The sequence below is a fragment of the Gadus chalcogrammus genome, chromosome 7, assembly GCF_026213295.1.
Source record: "Gadus chalcogrammus isolate NIFS_2021 chromosome 7, NIFS_Gcha_1.0, whole genome shotgun sequence".
NCBI classification, from domain to species: Eukaryota; Metazoa; Chordata; class Actinopteri; order Gadiformes; family Gadidae; genus Gadus; species Gadus chalcogrammus.
In genome coordinates, this window is record NC_079418.1 from 28,445,012 (window position 1) to 28,465,983 (window position 20,972).

The 20,972-nt window shown below is 47.0% G+C and overlaps 2 protein-coding genes and 1 pseudogene across 2 annotated transcripts in view; 1 reads left to right on the forward strand and 2 right to left on the reverse strand.

The window, feature by feature from the left end:
- Nucleotides 1–4,444, forward strand: part of si:ch211-283g2.1 (sodium- and chloride-dependent GABA transporter ine) — a 9,342-nt gene extending 4,898 nt beyond the window's left edge. Inside the window, exons 8-13 of the mRNA XM_056594882.1 lie at nt 277–389; nt 1,604–1,744; nt 2,367–2,466; nt 2,641–2,741; nt 3,428–3,595; nt 3,808–4,444. Coding sequence (XP_056450857.1) covers nt 277–389; nt 1,604–1,744; nt 2,367–2,466; nt 2,641–2,741; nt 3,428–3,595; nt 3,808–3,951 — 767 coding nt within the window. The 3' untranslated portion in view covers nt 3,952–4,444. The remainder of the gene's footprint in view (nt 1–276; nt 390–1,603; nt 1,745–2,366; nt 2,467–2,640; nt 2,742–3,427; nt 3,596–3,807) is intronic.
- LOC130386776 (5S ribosomal RNA) lies at nt 3,272–3,390 on the reverse strand (annotated as a pseudogene).
- Nucleotides 4,445–4,909: 465 nt separating the features above from the next.
- On the reverse strand, nt 4,910–20,781 carry dhrs11a (dehydrogenase/reductase 11a). The gene is made up of 7 exons (XM_056594967.1): nt 20,416–20,781; nt 10,059–10,268; nt 7,607–7,701; nt 6,950–7,079; nt 6,228–6,320; nt 6,033–6,098; nt 4,910–5,814 (listed from the first exon to the last, which is right to left on the reverse strand). The coding sequence occupies exons 1-7, from the start codon at nt 20,545–20,547 to the stop codon at nt 5,773–5,775; spliced, it is 768 nt and encodes a 255-aa protein (XP_056450942.1). The 5' UTR covers nt 20,548–20,781; the 3' UTR covers nt 4,910–5,772.
- Between the last annotated feature and the right edge of the window lie 191 nt (nt 20,782–20,972).

Here is a 20,972-nt window from a genome sequence, read left to right on the forward strand (position 1 = left end):
GGGCTCACATTCAAAGACAATAACAATATACTGTCTACAACTATCAACTCAGATCAAACAGCATGATAAAATGCTTTGAATTACTTTTCACTCGCGGCGGTCGGTAGGCCAGTAGGAAGGAAGTCGCCTTGAACCTGTAAGAACTCTTGAAGGTGTCTTGTGCGCCCCCTCTGAGGTTCTTTGACAACTTGTATCTGCAGTGGGAAATGTGTGTCGTATTGATCGGACATTTTTCTCTGTTGTTCCACTGGTGACTGGCTGCGGTGTGTTGCTCAGGCCCAGGGCTCGTGTTTGTCGTGTACCCACAAGCCTTTGCCACCATGCCACTGGCCCCCCTCTGGGCTGTGATGTTCTTCTTCATGCTGCTCTGCCTAGGCCTGGACAGCGAGGTCGGTACACACACACACACACACGCACGCAGACACACACGCACACTCACACATACTCACAAACGCACATACACACATACAAATACACATACACACACGCACGCAGACACATACTCACACACACACACACACACACACACACACACACACACACACACACACACACACACACACACACACACACACACACACACACACACACACACACCACGTCTGTTGTCGCTCTTCCCTAAATAACTTAGTTGTGAGGCACACTATTTGTACGTCATGTGACAGAGCTAATGCAGGGCTTCTTGCAGATTTGAAACCGCTTGTGGCTTTTCAAATATTTGAAAACACAATTAAGAGGTTTATTTTTTCTGCTAGACCTGCTGCTCCCGCGACCCGACCCTGGATAAGCGGTAGTGAAGATGAGGATGAGGAATTAGGTTGTTTCAGTTGATTGAGGGAATGGCTGCTGAACTGCGTTGGAAACATGGTTCCTGTTAACAGACTGGAATTCCTTGTTAGTCGTTTATATACGAAGAACCATGACTAGGCAATAGCGGAAACATGACTTTGATGAGTGTGGTGTGGACGTTGTTTAAAGTCACCTGATGCTTTTATGTTTTAAGACCGCGACAGAGTCTTGGTATTCATTAACTGTCCTTATATAGGATAAGATTATATATGTTAAACGTTAAAAGTTAGAAGTTTATAAATGCCACATCAGGGGGCATTCACTTTATACAGCAACTCAAGAGCTAAAAGTAGAGGAACAGAGTGAAAAAAAAAATAGCAAAGAACATAAAGATATATAAAAACGAATTTACACTATAAACAGCCTAACCTTGCACAGGATTCAATAAGGAAATTCACATGATAGTTGCCCAGTAGGCCAAAAATATAATAACACAGGATAATTGCACAGTAGGCTATAAGTATAAACATAATTGCACTGGATCATTTGTGTCTGTACAAGTATAAATAAATAGGATGTATAACCTGGTGACAAAGTGGCTGTGAAGTTGTGAGTGTTAATGGAACCAAAGTTTTACCTTATGTAAAATAGTTTCAGTAGACACCTGATGGGTTATTAATAAATTACTCATAACTTATAAACAGCCAGCAAACGGTATGCGGACCTCCCGGTAATAAACCATCGATAAATATCTCCGGTCTGTTCCATTATTGTTGTTGTTATTGTTGTTGTTGTCTTTGCCGTGGCCCTCCAGTTCGGCATGGTGGAAGTGATGGTGACCAGCCTGAAGGACAGCTACGGCAAGCAGCTGAACCGCTACTTCAAGCGGAAGGAGCTGTTCGTCTTGGCAGTCTGCAGCGTGGCCTTTCTGTTCGGGATTCCCTACGTCTTGCAGGTATGGGGGCACTTTGAACCCGAAAATAAGTAACGTTTTAAGCTGACCGAAAACCCATTTCCAGTTAGGCATTAATTGAATTTCTTATCTTATCGTGAGAATGGTAGGCCTACTGTACACTACCGGGCCAACGAGCCTACAATAGTTCACCCAACATGCTTGCCTTCCTCTATTTCACTATTTAGTTATTTTAGAGACACTTTTATTCAATGCGAGGTACAGTGAATTAAGATAATGATTAAGATAATAAATTAAAGCTGGTTAGATCTGTCTACTCGCCTACACAGTGAACTGTGCCAACAGGTTAATTTATCCATCATACATAGATGGACACTCCCACTTCTATATTGACTATGTCAAAGGGCACGGTCAGGACAGATTTAGAAACGACTTTAAAATGCAGTAGCAACACTGACCCCTTGTGGTAATATAGGGGCCCTTAACATTTATGTCTCAAAGTGCCTACAAGTACGGGATAGAACTCAGTACCTTTTCATCTGTGGGTCGAGAACCCTACACTGCACTATCCTTCCTCAGCATTCATTGTTTCATTTAGCAGTAAATCGATGTGATTTGAACTTGTGTGACTGTTTGCGAGTAAGCACCACACCCTTGCGTGCAGGTGGGGATCTATGTGTTCCAGCTGATGGATCATTACACCGCCATTGTGTCCATTCTGTTTCTGGCCTTTTTCGAGGTGATCGCCACCTGTTGGATTTACGGTGAGCCGAGCCTATTAATAATAAGTATTTTTTTGTGTGTTTGATTTATTATTTGCTCGATAATGTGAATACTGGTCACTAATAACGGCCGTTTGCTATGGATCAACAGAAAAAAAAAGAAGTGTATCAAATATATTGTGCGGCTAGGCTAACTGGTCCAACTGTGTTTCCCAGGAGTGAAGCGTCTCTCAGGCTGTCTGGAGGAGATGACAGGGAAAGGGGCAAACATCTACTTCAAGTTCTGTTGGCTCATCGTTGCCCCTGTACTCATCACTGTGAGTCAGCAATCTGTCTTTTCGCACAAATCAATGGGACTCACGAGCCTTGAGCTATATTTAATAATAATAAATAATAATTCATTATATTTATATAGCACTTTTCAATGACCCAAAGACGCTAACAGTGAAGGTTGGGACCTAACTCACCACCACCAGTGTGTAGCACCCACTTGGGTGATGCACGGCAGCCAATCTGCGCCAGAACGCTCACCACACACCAGCTTGAGGTGGAGAGTGAGGATTAATGAGAATTAATGAGTCAGCCAATTGTACAGGACGATTATTAGGGGGGGCAGATTGAATAAGCCTGATTGGGCCAGGACACTGGGGTAACCCCTACTCTTTGCGAAGTTTCCTTGGATCTTTTACGACCTCAGTGAGTCAGCACCTCGGTTTTACGTCTCCTCCGAAGGACGGCACCTTCCACAGCACAGTGTCCCCGTCAATGCACTGGGGCATCGGGATTGATGAGTGAAGGGGCCAGAGGGAAGAGTGCCCCCTATTGGCCGCCGCCCGCCACCCACCACCACTTACAGCGCCTGGTATTCCCAGGCGGTCTCCCATCCAAGTACTAACCAGGCCCGACCCCGCTTAGCTTCCGAGATCAGACGAGATCGGGCGTGTTCAGGGTGACATGGCCGTTTAATCAGACCCCAGACCTCTCTGTCTCTCGCCGATGACAGGTGATCCTCATCTTCAGCATCATCCAGTTCAAACCGGCCCGCTACGAGGACTACGTCTTCCCTGGCTGGGCCCAGGGGGTTGGTTGGGTCATCGCCCTGGGGTCCATCATCTGGATCCCCCTGGGAGCCGTTCACACCTTATGGGTCCTGCCAGGGTCCATCACAGAGGTACACACACACACACATGCAGACAAACACACACGTACGCACACACATGCACACACACACTAACTCCCTCACTCACTCACTCACGCACACCAACGTACACACAAAAGCACACACATCAACTCACGCACACACACATACAAGCACACACTTTTTTCCTGTTGAAAGCTAAACGCCACCACAATTCTGATACCCCTCATCGTCTCTGCCCACAGAAACTGCGCCAGTCGATCACACCTTACGGACTGGACAGGAAGTCAGAGCTGGACCTCGGAGGAGGAGAAACGGTACACCCAGGGAGTCTGGCTATCACCAGCGAGGCCAAGACAGAGAACTTTCAGTTTCAGACAAGTCTCTGATACTGAACCATCCCTCTTGAGTATCAATCAGTCACAGTGATTCATCAAAAGGCTCTGAAAGAAGACACGTCGCCTGGCTCCTGCAGGAAAGTGTGCGGTGAACTTTGTGTTTGGAGTTTTTCGTAATGCCAGAATGGGTTGTCAACGACCGACATCATTAAATATTTATCAACAGTGTCAAAATCTGTTTGCCAGAAGTGTAAGATGTCCTATAAAGCCATTTAATTTAAATTTATAATAATTTATTTATAATATGCAGATTGGGTACATTTTTCAGTATGATGACTGACACGTTAGCTAGATGTTTTGAAGATAACACCAGCTGTAACATAGCAATTGCGAATGCGGAATATGGCGATATTTATTTGGTAATGAACTGATATTTGAAAACTGTTTTGTTATAACACTTATGTTGTATTTAGAAAATATCTTTCTTTGTAGCGATGCACACCTGCAATGCACTAGACCATCACTCATAATAAAACAAAACAAATCCAACCATTGATTCTTATTCCAATAGCCAGTCTGCATTATGTCCAGTCGGTTTTTCTATTTTTGGAAACTTGGTCTTGCTTGCATTCTTGTGGGCCATACAATATGGATTGTATGCTTTGGTTGTTGTCAATTTGACTGCCTCCGCTCAAAGTGGCGTTGGACAAACGCGTCAGCTATATGACTCTGAATATGAATGTAAACATGTTGCAGCTTTCCAAACACAACCTGAACACCACATGACAATGAAGCACGTCGCCACTCGGCCTTTAACATACAGTAAATAGTTGCGCTCGGTTTTCCAGTTAACGTTGACGTTAACGAAAACAAATAGGACTGCACTCTATAACGCTGAACACAATGTTGACGATAAAGTCACATAAGGGCAGATCAACTTTAATATCTTTATTGGTAATTTACTGCTGTGTATATGGACACAATATATAAAAAAAATCCACTGACCCCCCCCCCCCCCCCTGTGCAAAACAAAGTAAATCAAATGAAGTAAAAGACAGTTGAATGACCTGGGCAGTCCTATTGGTGCAGTTATTAATCCTGGAGCTAGGGTGAAGGAGTTAGCTGTATGCCGCACAGCCAAGCTGAACAATGATGCCTGCTCAACATCAGTCAGAGTGGTTCATACGACTATGGTTAGAATATATCTCTTTTTATGTGTGTGTGTGTGTGTGTGTGTGTGTGTGTGTGTGTGAGCGTGCGTGCGTGACTGTGTGTAGCAGGACACTCGTCTATGTATAATCAAAATGTTAAAATATTTATAAAACATTAAAACATATATTTTCTGTTATCCTTCCTTACAAACAACAATTACTCTCCTTTAACATTTCGTATTTGTAAAGATATGTGGCATGACTTTTAAAAACCGAAGGATACTAAAGAACAATAACAAGCCTGATGCGTGCATCAATGCTAGACTCTCAGAAGAACACACTGCTGTACTCTTTCTTACAAAGTAAGGTGACCTGCTGTCCTCTGCACAGTGTTATGTATGCTGCAGCACGGTTTAGTTGGGGAGCTTTTCTTTTGCGGTTGACTTTAGTTCTTCACAAGGCAAGAAAACATTCCAAAAGACCAGGTTACCCTATTCAGTAGTATTTAGGGAGTGGCTGAGAACATCCGCACCCTTAAAGATGTAATAATCATGCAGCTTTTCTCATCGATTACCCCCCTCAACCCTCTCGTTGTGGGTCTCTCCGCACCAAGCTGTTTGTAAGCTGTTTGTATTTTCGCCACCAGGGGTCATTATGGAGTCGACACGGCTGCCGTCAGCCCTCGTCTTCCCTGATAGCTCGTTTTTTTTTTGCTTCGTCGCTATGAAACCTGTTCCACGGGCCTCATCTGTACATCTCCGATCTAGACAAAGCAAAACACATAACAACGTAAACCGTGGCGGTCATGGCTCTACAATATGCATGAGCAACAAGATCCCATCTCATCAGCACTTTCCAGTAATTTACTGGACTCAATGTTATGGATAAGGGCGACCGTTGACACAATCAACAGGAGATATCAAGAGAGAGCGAGATTGAGAGCAATTAAAAAAGAGCGATCATGAGAGAGATGAGTTTTACCTGCACATGAGGAGGGGCACTGAGGACATAAGTGACTGCGCTGGCTATATCCTCGGCCTTCAAACACTAAAAAGGGAAAATGAATGAATATCATATAACGTATGAATATCAAATGAATGATATATATATATTTTTTTAATGTCTGCCAAATTTGCCTCGGATGACAACTTCCTGTCCAGAGAGTGCTTGCCCTACCTTTATGCTCTCATACACCGCGGCGGCCTTCTGGGGATCACTGTCGTGGTGTCGGAACGCAAACTCTGTCTCCACGATCCCAGGGGATATCGACTAGGGAAGAGCAAGGGAACAAAAACAAGGGCTTTATGGCCACACACCTAAGGATGTACACATGTACATGCACGAACACACCAATTTAATGCCTAGCGTCCTCACCTGCGAGGCAACATAATTCAGTATGTTTGAGGGAAAGGAGGCAGGGCACTTTCATGCCCTCCCGATCCCTCCCTTTGGATATGGAATCAGGTTTCTAAATGTACCTACTTATTGATTTGTCTGGACGTTCCGTTTCTAACATCCAGCCTCTGGATTGAGTTTCAGTCCAATACACTGACCGTTCAACATGGGTGTTTGTCTCTGTGCAGAGGCATCTAGATAGTAGTTAAAGCCCTAGCAGTGCGCTAGTTGAATCTTTAGCACTGGGCTAGTTGAGACTTGCAATGGGATAGTTTAAATCCTAGCCCGGGGTCAGCTGCGGCCCCATTATTGAGTTAGCTAGCACTGGGCTAGCTAAACCCTGGTGTTGGGCTAGTTCAGACCCTAGCTCTGGGCTAGTTCAGGCCTAGGCACTAGGCTAGTTAAGGCCCTAGCTCTGGGTTAGCTAAACCCAAGCGTTGGGCTAGTTGAGACCCTAGCCACGGGCTAGTTGGACCTAGCGCTAGGGGGTTTGGTGTGTTTACCGTGGCCCTGATGTGCGTCTTGGCTTCGCGGAGCTCCTGCCTCAGCCCCTCAGTGAGCGCCGTCACAGCGTACTTTGTGGCGCAGTAGAAGTGCTCGTCGGCGCTCGGCACCATTCGGTGGCCGCCCATGCTACAAGAAACAAAAAAACACAAACGTCAAAAATTTAGTATTTTGGGGGAAAATAGTCCTAAAAACTCAGACCATCAAGCATTAGCTTGCGTTGCTTTCCCTCTTAAGGTGAAAGGCACGCGAGTAGAGCCAAGCTAAAAAAACAAAAACACGCAAACAAACTTCACTATGGTCTATGACAATAAACTCCTACACAGAGCGTGTGTTCCTTGTTTTGCGCTCCATTTCTTTCCTTCCTTCCTTCCTTTTTTTTAAAGATTTCTTTTTGCATTTTTACGGAAAATTACAGAGTGAGATAGAGAGCAGGTATGGGAGACAGAGGGGCGTTCAGGACTTAGCCTATATGGTAGGCGCTCTACCCGATGACGCCCCTCCTTCAGGTATTCTCCCCATGCGGTAACAAGCTTCACCTTGAGCTTTTACGCAACTCTTACAAAAACACAACGACCCCGCCTCACTTAGAACATATTTGCGGTATTGCCTGAGTCACATCTCCTGTCGGGCGGTGGACGGGTTGCATAACACACCTGTTAATATTGATGATGTGGCCATCATCCACATTCCTCTCCTTCATGGATTTGTAGGCCTCTCGGGTACAGATAGACAACGCCATGACATTGACCTGCAGGCAGAGAAAATGTGCTCCGTTAAGACGTAGACGGTCTCTTCACATCCATTGTTCAAACAATGGATACTGTAAACGAGTTGCACAGATCTGTGTAACTCATATACAGTATATACAGTATAGTAAGTACTGTATATAGTCAGTGGAGGTTTTACCACTTTAGAAACATACACATCAAGACATAAATACACAGACAACTTATAACTTATAACGTCATCAAATGGATATGGACACATTTATGTATTTTTCATTGATAAATACATGAATAAACATTTTTACAGGCTAGCTAGCTAGCTATCTGATGACAGCCGCCTGGATGTCAATGGCTCATGGGGACTCGGGGGAGCTGTACAGTGTGTGAACCCGGAACCTTCCCGCGTCCCGCCCGCCTACGACCCTCTAGGCCAGGTCCATGGTGACCTTGGGGGACGCCACGAGCTAACGTGGCGGCGGTTGTGTGTAGGGGGTAGGTGACAAAAACAAGGTCAGTGTGCACAGATTAAACAGGCTATAAATACACCGCCATACACTGTGTGCACGCTCAACCAGGCTGTCATGACAACGGTTGGGGTCGGTGTGAGAAATGCCTGACAGGATGGTGGGGGGGCTGAGGTGGGGGAGCTGAGGTGGGGGAGGAGTGAGTCAAAGTGTAAAGAAAGTGAAATAATGGAGGCTTTCATCACACGGTGAGCCCCTTTCCTCTTGGCAAGGAGAGAGTGGGGATACTGGAAGTGGCACTGGGAGAGGGTTTATACAATGAACTGTAAAAGGATAATGAAGTTTAAGTGTACGTACACACACACTTGAAGGATGTTACTCCACAATAGTGGTTAAACAAGGATAATAATTCCTCCAATAAAAAGATTAAAATAAAAGAAGGATAATAACCAAAGTACAAAAGATCAGTAGGCCCCGTTACCATGTGTGTGTGTGTGTGTGTTAATGTGTGTCAAGTGTGTTCAGTGGGGCGATGCCATATGTGTGTGTGTGTCCGGGTCACGTGTGTGGATTTTGATGACAGCGGCACAATGCAAGGCAACACACCTTAGACTTGCCAAGCCAAGCCAAACACAACAGACGCCCGGGTACGAGTCATCAGATGTGTTGTTGGTTGGTTAATGTTCTTAATCTTTCATCTGTACAACACACGTTTCGACTAAGATCATATTTGTGTTAATGTCGTTGATAGAATGCATTGTCATGAAATGATGATTTGAGCATTGCAAAAATATAGACAAACTGGCATCGGCCCACCAAAACTGTTTGTTAATGTTTTTAATTCGAAAATATATCCAATTGAATGGTATAGCTGATGCCACCAAAGCCGTAGTGGTTCAGTTATTTATTTGTATTGGCTTTTTTGTGCCTTTATGGAAAGGTGAGTGAAGAGAGACAGGAAAAGGGGGCTTGAGCGGAGAGGGACGGACCTGTAGCATAGTCCAACATGGGAAGCAAACCCAGGTCTATACAAGAGGGACGGACATGTAGCATAGTCCAACATGGGAAGCAAACCCATGGTCTATACAAGAGGGACGGACCTGTAGCATAGTCCAACATGGGAAGCAAACCCAGGTCTATACAAGAGGGACGGACCTGTAGCATAGTCCAACATGGGAAGCAAACCCAGGTCTATACAAGAGGGACGGACATGTAGCATAGTCCAACATGGGAAGCAAACCCAGGTCTATACAAGTCGTAATCCCTACATGGTCAGGGCACTAGCCACGGGTTCAGCCACCGGGCAGAGATGGAATCTCCCTTCGTGCCAACGTAGGGCTATAACCTCATGTTTTAAGGATTTTTTGCACTGCAATATCAATAAGCCCTTTTGGGATGATAAATGTCTCTCTGATCTCCTCTCTCTGAATCCAATGAAATTACTCTTCCTGTTGTTGTTGTGTTCTCTCTACTAATGTGTCCTGAGTGAGTGAGTGAGTGAGTGAGTGAGTGAGTGAGTGAGTGAGTGAGTGAGTGAGTGAGTGAGTGAGTGAGTGAGTGAGTGAGTGAGTGAGTCTTAGGTGAGTGAGTGAGTCTTGAGTGAGTGAGTGATTGATTGATTGAGTGAGTGAGTCTTGAGTGAGTGAGTGAGTGAGTGAGTGATTGAGTGAGTGAGTGAGTCTTGAGTGAGTGAGTGAGTCTTGAGTGAGTGAGTGAGTGAGTGAGTGAGTGAGTGAGTGAGTGAGTGAGTGAGTGAGTGAGTGAGTGAGTGAGTGAGTGAGTGCTCATGCTCGCGTGCGTGCGTGCTCATGCTCGCGTGCGTGCGTGCTCATGCTCGCGTGCGTGCGTGCGTGCGTGCGTGCGTGCGTGCGTGCGTGCGTGCGTGCGTGCGTGCGTGCGTGCGCCCCCCAGCTCACGTCGATCATGTTCCTCCAGCTCTCCGTCTTGCCACTGAGCAGCGGCTCGCTGTGGGCCAGCCCGGCGTTGTTGATGCACACGTCCACGCCCTGCTGCAGCGTCTTGATGGCCGAGAACATGGACAGGATGTCCTCCTCGTTGGACAGGTCGCACTTGTAGGGGATCAGGGTGCCGCTGTAGCCCGCGCTCTGGCACTCGGCTGCCAGCTTCTAGAGAGACCAGAGGGAGAAGGGGAGGGCTGAGCCTATGGGGTCGACTCCTGATTGGTTACCTGATGATGACCTGATGACAGATGGTGGCGGACATATGGATGGGGGGGGGGGGGGGGGGGGGGGGGCGGGTTCTGGGGAGGTCTGACTGGGGTTTCTGAACTCCCTGCCTTGGACGGCGGAAGTGTGTGTGTGTGTGTGTGTGTGTGTGTGTGTGTGTGTGTGTGTGTGTGTGTGTGTGTGTGTGTGTGTGTGTGTGTGTGTGTGTGTGTGTGTGTGTGTGTGTGTGTGTGTGTGTCCCGTGGTGGTGTATTGACCACAGGGAGCAGTTCCCCCATAACGGTGGCGAGTGTGCCTGTCAGTCTTTTTTTCCCCCCCATCCATCCTTGTTGTCTAGCCCTCTTTAACACAAGCCGTACCAACGCCGAGCAGAGTGCTCTACAGCAGGGTAAAACACTCCCTGAATCAACCACTGGCTAGTATTATATTATTTAGATGGTTATGAAGCTGTCGAAATCTGCTTTGCACGGATGAAATAAACCTCACACACCGACAGCGGCGCGAATCCATGAGCGTGCGACGGAGAATCAAGCTTCGGCTCAACAGGTTTACCTCCTCCGATTCAAAACAGATTTTAGTTTGCCATCGCGTGTCAGCCGAGCAGCACAGGCCAAACCCCCCCCCCCCCCCCTCTCCCCACCCCCAGAATCAGCTGGTCCTCCTCTGCCCCCCAGGGAGTCTGATGACAGTCCCCCCCCCCCCCCCCCCCCCTTCGTCTGGCACAGCTGCCCCAGTCACATGCTGTCTGTCTCTGGATGCCAGTCTCGGAGGGGGGGGGGGGGGGACTGGGCCCGGTCCAATGTGGCCCGCTGGCAACCAGATGATGGGGATGATGATGATGCAGAGATCACATGACCTCTCTCAAGTGATCCAACGTTCAGTTGGGGATGTGCTGACTGAAGCCTAACCTTAACGAGTTACACCGAGCCAACCCGTGTGTCGAACACGCCACGAAATCTGATTGGACCGTTGTTCAACCAACCGAGACTTCAGGTCGTTACATAACATCCGTTTTGAATCAATGTAGCTTCTTCGAGTACAGCAACAGAGACCCAACTCAGAACGTTATGCAATGATGTTTACGTGGCTGCAGGCGTATGACTTTAACCAATTACATCACAACATATTTCCGCCTCCCTTCAAGTAACACACAGCTGCCCAGCCTGTCTCGGCATGAGCTAATCAAATTCCAATCCTCTGCTGCCCTATTCTAAGGCAAACAACCCGTTTTACCTGAAAAATTATATCCTATTACCTAGAAGTGAAGCCAACACATTCCTCAGACATTGATATTATCTGTGACTTTTCTTCTTGGATCTCGGACACTCACCCCCCCCCTCGCTACTGGGAGTTATGGGAGCAGTTGCTAAACCTTTCCCCTGTTCCTCCTCCCCTTTTACACCGGGATTATCCCCACGTTAGGGCATTACATGGGCTAAAGCGCCAAGACACTCGCACCATTACGCCTGGATCACATTTCTGCAGGAGGCGAGCTCTGACACACACCTTCCTCACTCACTGCAGCGAGAGAGTGACGGGTTAGGAAGGAAGGAGCTCAGCAGCTCAGAGAGGGGGGGGAGATAGGTCCTTTAAGGGGAGGGAGGGGGAGGGGGAGAGGGAGGGAGAGAGGGAGAGAGGGAGAGAGGGAGAGAGAGAGAGAGAGAGAGAGAGAGAAACAAAGACAGAGACAGAGAGAGACACAGAGACAGAGACAGAGAGAGAGAGACTCACAGAGCGAGAGATACAAAGAGAGAGAGACTCACAGAGCGAGAGATACAAAGAGAGTGCGACAGAGAGATCGAAACAGGGAGAGACACACAGATAAAGAGTGAGAGATTGGAATGTAGATTGAAAGCAAACCAAGATCACACAACCAACCGAGTGCTGCATGGAGTTCAAAATAGACGTGTTTTATATATATAAGTGATAGGATCTTATACTGCAGGGTTTCTGACAGCACTTTACAGCTTAGGCGTCCGCTTAAGCAAAACACGCCTGCCACATTAACAACGTTGTCAGAAAATTGCACAAATTGTTTGACTGTTTGTTTCAGTTATTTTGACATTGTTGTTAAGAACCCCCCCCCCCCCCGCGCGGTCTGCCGGAAAAACCCTACACCTTAACTCCCACATTTTCTGCGGGCAACCTTTACTGTTTCTAAGGTATGTCCCATATTTTGTGTGTGTGCGCTGTTTGTCCATGTGCGTTTGTGTGTGCGCAAGTTGAACTCTTGCATTTCTCAGATTCCTTCCCGTGTGGGCGCTCACTGCGTGCGTGCATTTCCTTGAGCCCTGAGCAGTGTTTGACCAATAGCAGGACACCCTCTGCCCTTGAAGACCGGTTCACCGTGGCAACAGGTGAGGTGTGTTAGACCCTGAGAATTGAATGGAGAAGTCTACTTCTAGGGATTCCTCTGCGAGGTGTGGTTCATGGATACTATGTATGCATACGGGCATGCAAGCGCGTGTGTGTGTGTGTGTGTGTGTGTGTGTGTGTGTGTGTGTGTGTGTGTGTGTGTGTGTGTGTGTGTGTGTGTGTGTGTGTGTGTGTGTGTGTGTGTGTGTGTGTGTGTGTGACCTGTGGTGGTGTATTGACGTGCAGACCTGGATCAGTGTCATTACGTAGTGCGACTGGCCAACGTGTTGAATGCTATGCCTTGCAAAGCACAAGCAGTGCCATGCCACACACACAGACACAGACACACACACACACACACACACACACACACACACACACACACACACACACACACGTTATTGACCCAGCTCAGAGCGCATCATTCACATGGCCTTTAAAATGAGCCATTGATCTGAGAGGGGCCAGGGGGCGTATAGTGCTGACACTGTGGCACACTGTGGCAGCATCAACAATGTACAGCCTCTCTTCAGCCAGCTGTCACGTGGGAGTGAGTCTAAATGGCTTTATCATCGTATATAAAACACACACAGACACACACACACACACACACACAGTAATTCTAAACATTTAATGACCAGAAAAACACACACATTTGGACGAACAAACAGTAACACACACACACAAACACAGAGTCATTCTAAACACACAATGAACAGAAACACAAACCTTTGGACAAAAACACAGGGTAACAGACACACACAACCAAACACACCCAACCTCGGGTCCCTCCCGGCATGCTGTACGGAGGTGGCGGCGGTCATACAGCCAAGTGGTGACACATTGCCTGGTGACCCTTGCAGGTGTCTGTTATGCAAGGTTAGCTACCCCCCCTCCCCCTCCCCCCCCAAGGCAACCCGCCCCTCCCCTGTTATCAATCATTCACGACACACACACACACACACACACACACACACACACACACACACACACACACACACACACACACACACACACACACACACACACACACACACACACACACACACACACACACACACACACCCACCAACCTCAAGGCACTAATAGAAAACGGTGATACATATATCGTTCCAGAGAGTGTAGTGGTTTAGTGGTTACGGGGTGTTCTAACGAGAGGTTCTGGGTGCGAATCCCAGTCGTTCCACACACCTTAGTCTCAGAGCAGCAGGGAGGGGGGCGGTTCCGGAGGTCGGGGTGGGGCAGCCCTCCTCTCTCCCCCTCTTATCGCGTGTCGACGCCCATGGACGGTTAATCTCCTAACCCAAAAGGCTTTACGGCATGAGGTCCGGCTCTTCCTGAGAAGACTTGCGATAATAACAACCTCCCCCCCCCCACCCGCCCGCCACCCCCTCGCCATCCTTTTGATATCCCGACAGCGCGTTCTCCTGAGTACCTTGAGCACACAACACCACCCGGCCCTGTCACCACACATTTTCCTCCTCATTAGCCCGTCTGTTGTCCAGTGAGGTACCGAAGAAAACAGCGTGTGGTGCGAGTGAGAGAGAGAGAGAGAGACTCAGAGAGAGACACTCAGAGAGAGAGAGAAAGAGAGACAGTCAGAGAGAAAAAGAGAGACAGTCAGAGAGAGAGAGAGAGAGAGAGAGAGAGAGAGAGAGAGAGAGAGAGAGAGAGAGAGAGAGAGAGAGAGAGAGAGAGAGAGAGAGAGAGAGAGAGAGAGAGAGAGAGAGAGAGAGAGAGAGAATAGACACGAACTAGGGGGACACCAATATAAGAGGCAAGAGAGAGAGGTGAATGTGGATGAAATTGCAACAAACACATGATGGGATCACTTGATTGAAAAGATACGGTGAAATTCGATTCACATTCTGCTGCTACGTTATCAGTTTTTCATCAAAATGATCATTCAGGACATAATGTACTTGCGTTTGGTCCAGTCTAAGATTACTTCCATCCTGCCCCTGAGAGAAACTCTACATCAACTTCTGGGATATAAAGAGCTAGCGAGATGTAATCCCTTTACAATTGTTTGTTCCTGAAGCCTTCTCATTTACAACTGGCTTCCGGCTCCAGGTATTTATTATCTGCATCGGCCTTTGTCTACTCACTAAGCATATTGTTTTCCCGATAAAGCAATCATGTGACACACCCCATGCTGAGCCTTTCTTTGCGTTTACTTTTTTTGCGGTGGACTCAGGTCTACACAGGGGTGGGGGGGGGGGGGGGGGGGGGGGGGGTAGAAGGTCAAAGATGGCAGGGACATAAAAGCCTTGCGACACCGCCGGAGATAACCCCCTTCTCACACCATGATGAGACAGTGGTGCTCTGAAGGTCCAAAGGTTCACAGAGCTCCACCTTTATGGCGGCTCAATCCCAGAGGGCACAGTGCAATCAGCGGGGGGGGGGGCGCCTGGAGATAAACTGCCTTGTTATCAGCCGCCGCTTTCTTCGGGGAATCAGCCCGGGTCTGAATTAATCAGCGTGTCCTCTCTGAAGACGGCTTGTCGGGGAGAAGATAGAGAGGTGGGCGGAGGGCACTGGGGCAAAGGCGGGGTCACTCGCCGGTATCTATGGTTCCTGAGAAGCAGTTACGGTCAAACATCCGAACTTTGCACACGCGGGAACGATTCATGAGTGATTGGCTTTCCCGGTTCATTAACACACAATGGCACGACTAGAGGAGTTGTTTGTTTTCCTTTTAGACAAGTGATTGTGGACTTAGCGCCGCTGACCACACCCGGACTCACCTGTCCCAGCTGGACCAGTAGTAGTGGGATACACCTGGCCAGTTCGCTGCATTCGCTGTTTTGGAGGGCAGGGTGGCTTAGTGGCTAAGGTGGTCAACTCTCTGGTCAACTCCCGGTGAGTTACATCTACATGTAGTCATTTTTTTCACCACTACCACCTCCCTCCCAGGGGCTCTCTGAATTCTCAGGTATCTGCTTTGGATTAAAGCAGATAAAACAGTATTTGAAAGTTGAAATAAAGCCTAATATCATCCTAAAGTGAGGTAGGAACGAGGGCGTAGTTCAAAATTGCGACAGAGCCTGTCATAACGAGTCAGGAGGTCAGAGAAGAGTGTGACTGAATGTTGACACCAAACAAAGGTCATCTTTACGGCAATGAGTCACTTTAGCCTAAAAAAGAAGAAGCAAAAAAGGTCAACCAAAGCAATGGAATAGAGTCTCCCTGTCGGCATGGCTAATCAGGGCAGACAGATACTACACGTAATGTCCGGTGTGCTGCTAATCTCGCGCAGCCAGACAGCCACTGAAGGGGGATAGGCGCGGGACGAGGCCCCGACGGCGTGGGGAGTCGCCGGGGGGGGATCAACGGTTTTGGCACTCGCCCATCGACCAACGATTCACCGCCAAATATGAATGAAATGAATGAATGGTTACTGGTTAAGCTGTGGGAAATGAAGATGTTATTAACGATGATCATCATATTTTTCTTCTTCATAGAGTTCAGTTCAGGTTTGACGTCTTCATCTGCATGAAAAACGACTGATTCATCAGATATGAAATGGGATCTTGAGACTTCCGTTCACAGGGCTTTCATGAGAACAAGGCATCATTCAAGTGTGTGTTTGTTGCTGTAATGTGACTACCGCTGGCAGAGCATTCTTACCAGGGACCGGGGAGCCTGTTCAAAAGGTGCCAGTCTCCTACACTGGACAACAAGCCTTCCTTTAGTACCTGAAGCCAGTGTGATGCCCAGCAGCCACCATACAACACAATTTCATTCATCTCTTTATTTTTGATCAGGAAAAAAAAAGTGACCATTTTCATCCAGAATCAAATATTCAAGAGGCAAGCCAAACGTGGGTTTGAATCCGCCAAATCGGGTCCATTCAAGCTGCGGTTGACGAGAGTGAATTGTTTCCAGTGTCAAATGTGCGCCAAGCCACAAATCCAATTTGGCCTCTGTTAAGAGTGCAATCTAATTCACATTCTCCTCATCACCCTCCCAGACCCCTTATTCAATTATTCTGGGAGGATAATGAACCTGGTGAACCTGGTCTGTCTGGTTGTGATGGAGCCTTGGTTGAACCTTCTCTTTCCTCTCACTCATTCCCTTTCTGCCCACCATTTGATTACAGCTCCCTGCTGGCACACGGCCTTGGTAGCACTTATGTATAGTTCCCTTTCTAATTTCAAACGCTGTGCCCACCAGCATACCATTACACATGCATGCACGTACACACACTCACTGCAGAGTATTTTTTCCCTCAATGTAGAGTCTGAGAATTTAAAATGACTTGGAGACCCCCTTCCACAAACTGTTTGTCTGAGGATCAGGAAGGAAAGTGTACCCCCACCATTCTCTCACACACACACACACACACACACACACACACACACACACACACACACACACACACACACACACACACACACACACACACACACACACACACACACACACACACACACACACACACACAGAGGAACAAAGGCACACTGGTTCTGTCTTATCCAATCAAACTCTTAACTGTGGGACGCCCAACCGACCCAAGATTTAAAAAATATCCCATTTTAAATCTGTTCCAAATTTCCTATCACATGGCTACCACCATAACTCCTATAATCATACAATGAGATGAGATGATCCAGGACGAGGTATTTTGGTAATGGTCAGTTAACTGATATAAGTGCGTGTCAGCTGCTAGTTGAAAGGATGGCTTAGTTAAGGGGTTTGCATGGCTCACACAACACCGTAACCTCATTCACATAAACTAGCCACGGTTAGCTCAGCCAGAGATGACTATAATAAAAAGAACAGTAAGGCTTATAATATATTAGGAATATTCATTCAGAAATGATGCTTCAGAAGAATAATGCGTACACGTGGAACATTATTTTAATTTTGATCGTTCGTATTTAACTCCTAAGGTCTATCAGCAGTCACAGCAGCAAAAGGGATGAGTTATTTTGAATTGAATGGTGACAAGGACCACATCACCTCAGCAAAGAACCAACCAATGTTTTACAGATTTTTCTCGTTTGTAGTCCAAATTGAGGAACGAATGGGCACGATGCACAGTAGGACTACATAACTGGACTCAGAACATGGAGGAAAGCTGTTATGAGCTAGTAAACCACATTATAAGCCCCTAGAAACTCCTAACCCTTTAACGCAACATCTAAAAGGGAGGAAATCCAGCCACACAGCTACTCGAAACCCCGGCGCTATCATTCAGTTATACGGCCATATTGTACACCGAGTTTGCCTTTTGGAGCACAAGTGATAAATTGTGCATCCATTCACAGGCCTTTCGAGTGACATAGCCACTTTGTGGCTCAGGGACAGACTCTCCTACTGACTATGGAAGCGGCTATTTTTTGTTTTTTTCTCTCTCCATTCCAGCCCTGGGTCCATGGTGACACGCCGGCTCATTGTTTTCACCCCGCTGCCTACTCCACATTCTCATGGACAACAGTGAGATCACCGCTCAGCTCGCTCGCTCTCGCTCTGTCTTTTGTCTGCCGGGCGGAGAAAAAACGTCCTGAAAAACAGACGGTGGCACAACACGTGACGTCGGACGTGGTTTGGCTAACGCAGGTCGGGGCCAAGTTAGGAGATCGACTTGTTTTTTGTTGGGAAGTATTTTCCAGGGGAAACGTTGTACAGTGTGCAATACTGTACGTGTTACATTGGTTACGTAACAAATGAACAAATAACATTGCTTTTTCCTGTTAGGGTGCTGCACCTCTAGCTGTCCCATGGAAGGAGGCATTCATCTTCTGGGCTCCTTCTCAAGGTCCCTCTGGTGGTTTGAGGTGCTTCTTCTGGCCCTTTAGAGGCAATCAGGGTTAGGGGGTCTCAATTAACGTGGGCCTGTGACTGTAAACGTTAATAAGGACTGTACAAACTAATCTGACCTGAAGTGATCTTGTATTGCACCATCTGCCAAAACAATCGAAGGCAATGATGAATCCTACGTGACGGCCTGTGGCAGCCATTACAAGTCATCCAACACAAGTGAAGCGACCACAGTGTTCGTAGCGGGCAGAGGAGGGTACAATCCTCCCTCTGTCCTTGGGCCCAGGCCCAGATGGTAGGCTGTACTTCTTATGGCTCCAAGACATAGAAGTGCAATCATCTGTTTGCTCCACGCAGCTTAATTATTATTTTATCAGTTGAATCAATCCCATTGATTGCCTTTAATAGAGGTGTGGCTATAAAAGATTTTGAATGTGTTTTTCGACTTTCAAACTGAAATTGTAATTATATGGGTGCTGTAAAACAATAAACCATTGTATGTCTTGTAGTCAAGGACAGGGCTGTCACAGGTTAATGGTTGACAGAAGTCATGTGACTTGAGCATGAATGAAGGAGGCTATGGCGTAACAGTGTTTTGACTCAAAAAAGAAGAGAAGTTTATAAGAATGTAAGCACCACAACAAAACAACTTTAAGAATGCCAGTGATCTATAATCCATGTTTTAATAGGAAAGAGGATACATCATTAAATATCTATGAAAAAGTTATTCAGTGACTGCAAAACTTTCGTAGAGCAATGTGCCTACAAGTCTACTCAAACTTTTACTCGAACGGCATAGTGACACAATTTGAGGGGTAGAACGCATGGGAAATGTACGATGCACGTATAGCTCCCTAAATATAGCAGGTGTGGACAGCACTGCTGGCAGTAAATGTGGTCAAACTTCACAACTTGACAGAAGTGCCCACTATAAAAGCAGGGGCAAGGTAGACTGTCCTACACACTCTCACTGGATGTTATATAATCTTCGAGGGGTGAAGTGAATACATTGTTACACCTTCTTTATTAACACCACTATACTTCTCACATCCTGATTAAACAATTCAGACCGGTGGCGGAACTATTTAATAGGAAAGATCTAGACTATTAAGATCATGTAACACATATGTCCTCCTTACACATTACTTTTAGTGGACAACTTTATCGTCTCATAAAACAACAACTATTTATAAACCGCAGGGCACAGATTAATGCTACTAAGGAAAATGTTGGGTGTTAAAAACGCCAGCATGAATACCAGGCTGTTGGTTTTGTTTACTGTCTCACAGCGGTGTCCCATCATGTCATCATTTTAGCTTGCCAATATCCCAAGCTTGAATAATTAACACGCCCAACAAACGCTGCCCCATGCAAGCAATGTGTTGTAGGCCTACCAACTATGACAACCTGAGTATTTCTTCAATCTTAATAGTTTGTTTTCTTTATGTATTTCGATTTGATTACCGATATTCCGATTTAATTTCTTCAGGAACTTGATAGCAGACTGCTACAGAAACTAACAGTGTAGGCTATCTATGAGAAAGAAGATGCGAAAGAAATGTTCATCTTTGTATGCAAAAGAGAAAGTATCCTCTTCTGGACTCGGATTATGGGGTGATCGGGCTAATAAGGCCGGTGCCCATCAAGCAGTTCATTCCATACACACACGGCCGACATATCGCTGAGTTCATATTCGATGACGAGGACCCCCCTGTTGAACCGCCTTCCCATACATTTCGCTGAACATAGGCCTTCCCCAACAGCCTTACGTGGTACTTCAAATGTAACCATAAAAGTTGCAATCGCACCTCTATACGTCATAGGGGTACTTCTATACATAACAACAAAGCACGACTTGGTTTTTGTAGCGCGGCGGACATTAGCAGTGCTGCTAACCCTGACCGAGCTAGGCTGTGGTCAGCCCATAGAGTCCGGGGCACCGGGGCTGGATGTTCGGGGCGCTCACCTCTATCTTGTCAACACTCCTGGCGCAGCCGACCACCCGCATGCCGTGCTGGACCAGCGCCCGCGCAACAGCCGCTCCGATCCCCACCGAGGCTCCCGTCACCAGAGCCACTCTGCCTTTCCAGCGGTCCATCTCTATGGCTCTTTTTGCTTCACTTTTCCTATGGTGTAAAAGGTCGCAACAAACGCTCCTTCGCTATATATGCTTTACCCGAATTTTCACAATTGAGGTTAAATAGTATGAAAGACTGTGGGCAGGATGTTGGTAGTCTTCTCAGTTTCACTCCCTGATCCTTGCAGCATCCAAGGCGGGCGGAAAAAAAATCACAGTACGGAAGCCGCAATCCATGCGCCTAGGATGAAATATTAAATGGCAACCATTGGGTTGCAAAGTGTTTAGATAAAAAACACCGCCCACTTTACTTTTCAACCGTGCTCCAGGTGACTGGTGCATCTATCGCCACCTAACGGATGAACGTCAACCATGACAACGATACGTTATGAAGGAGGGCCGATGTTTTATCGAGGATAACCCGACACTTGTATGAGTAGTGGTCA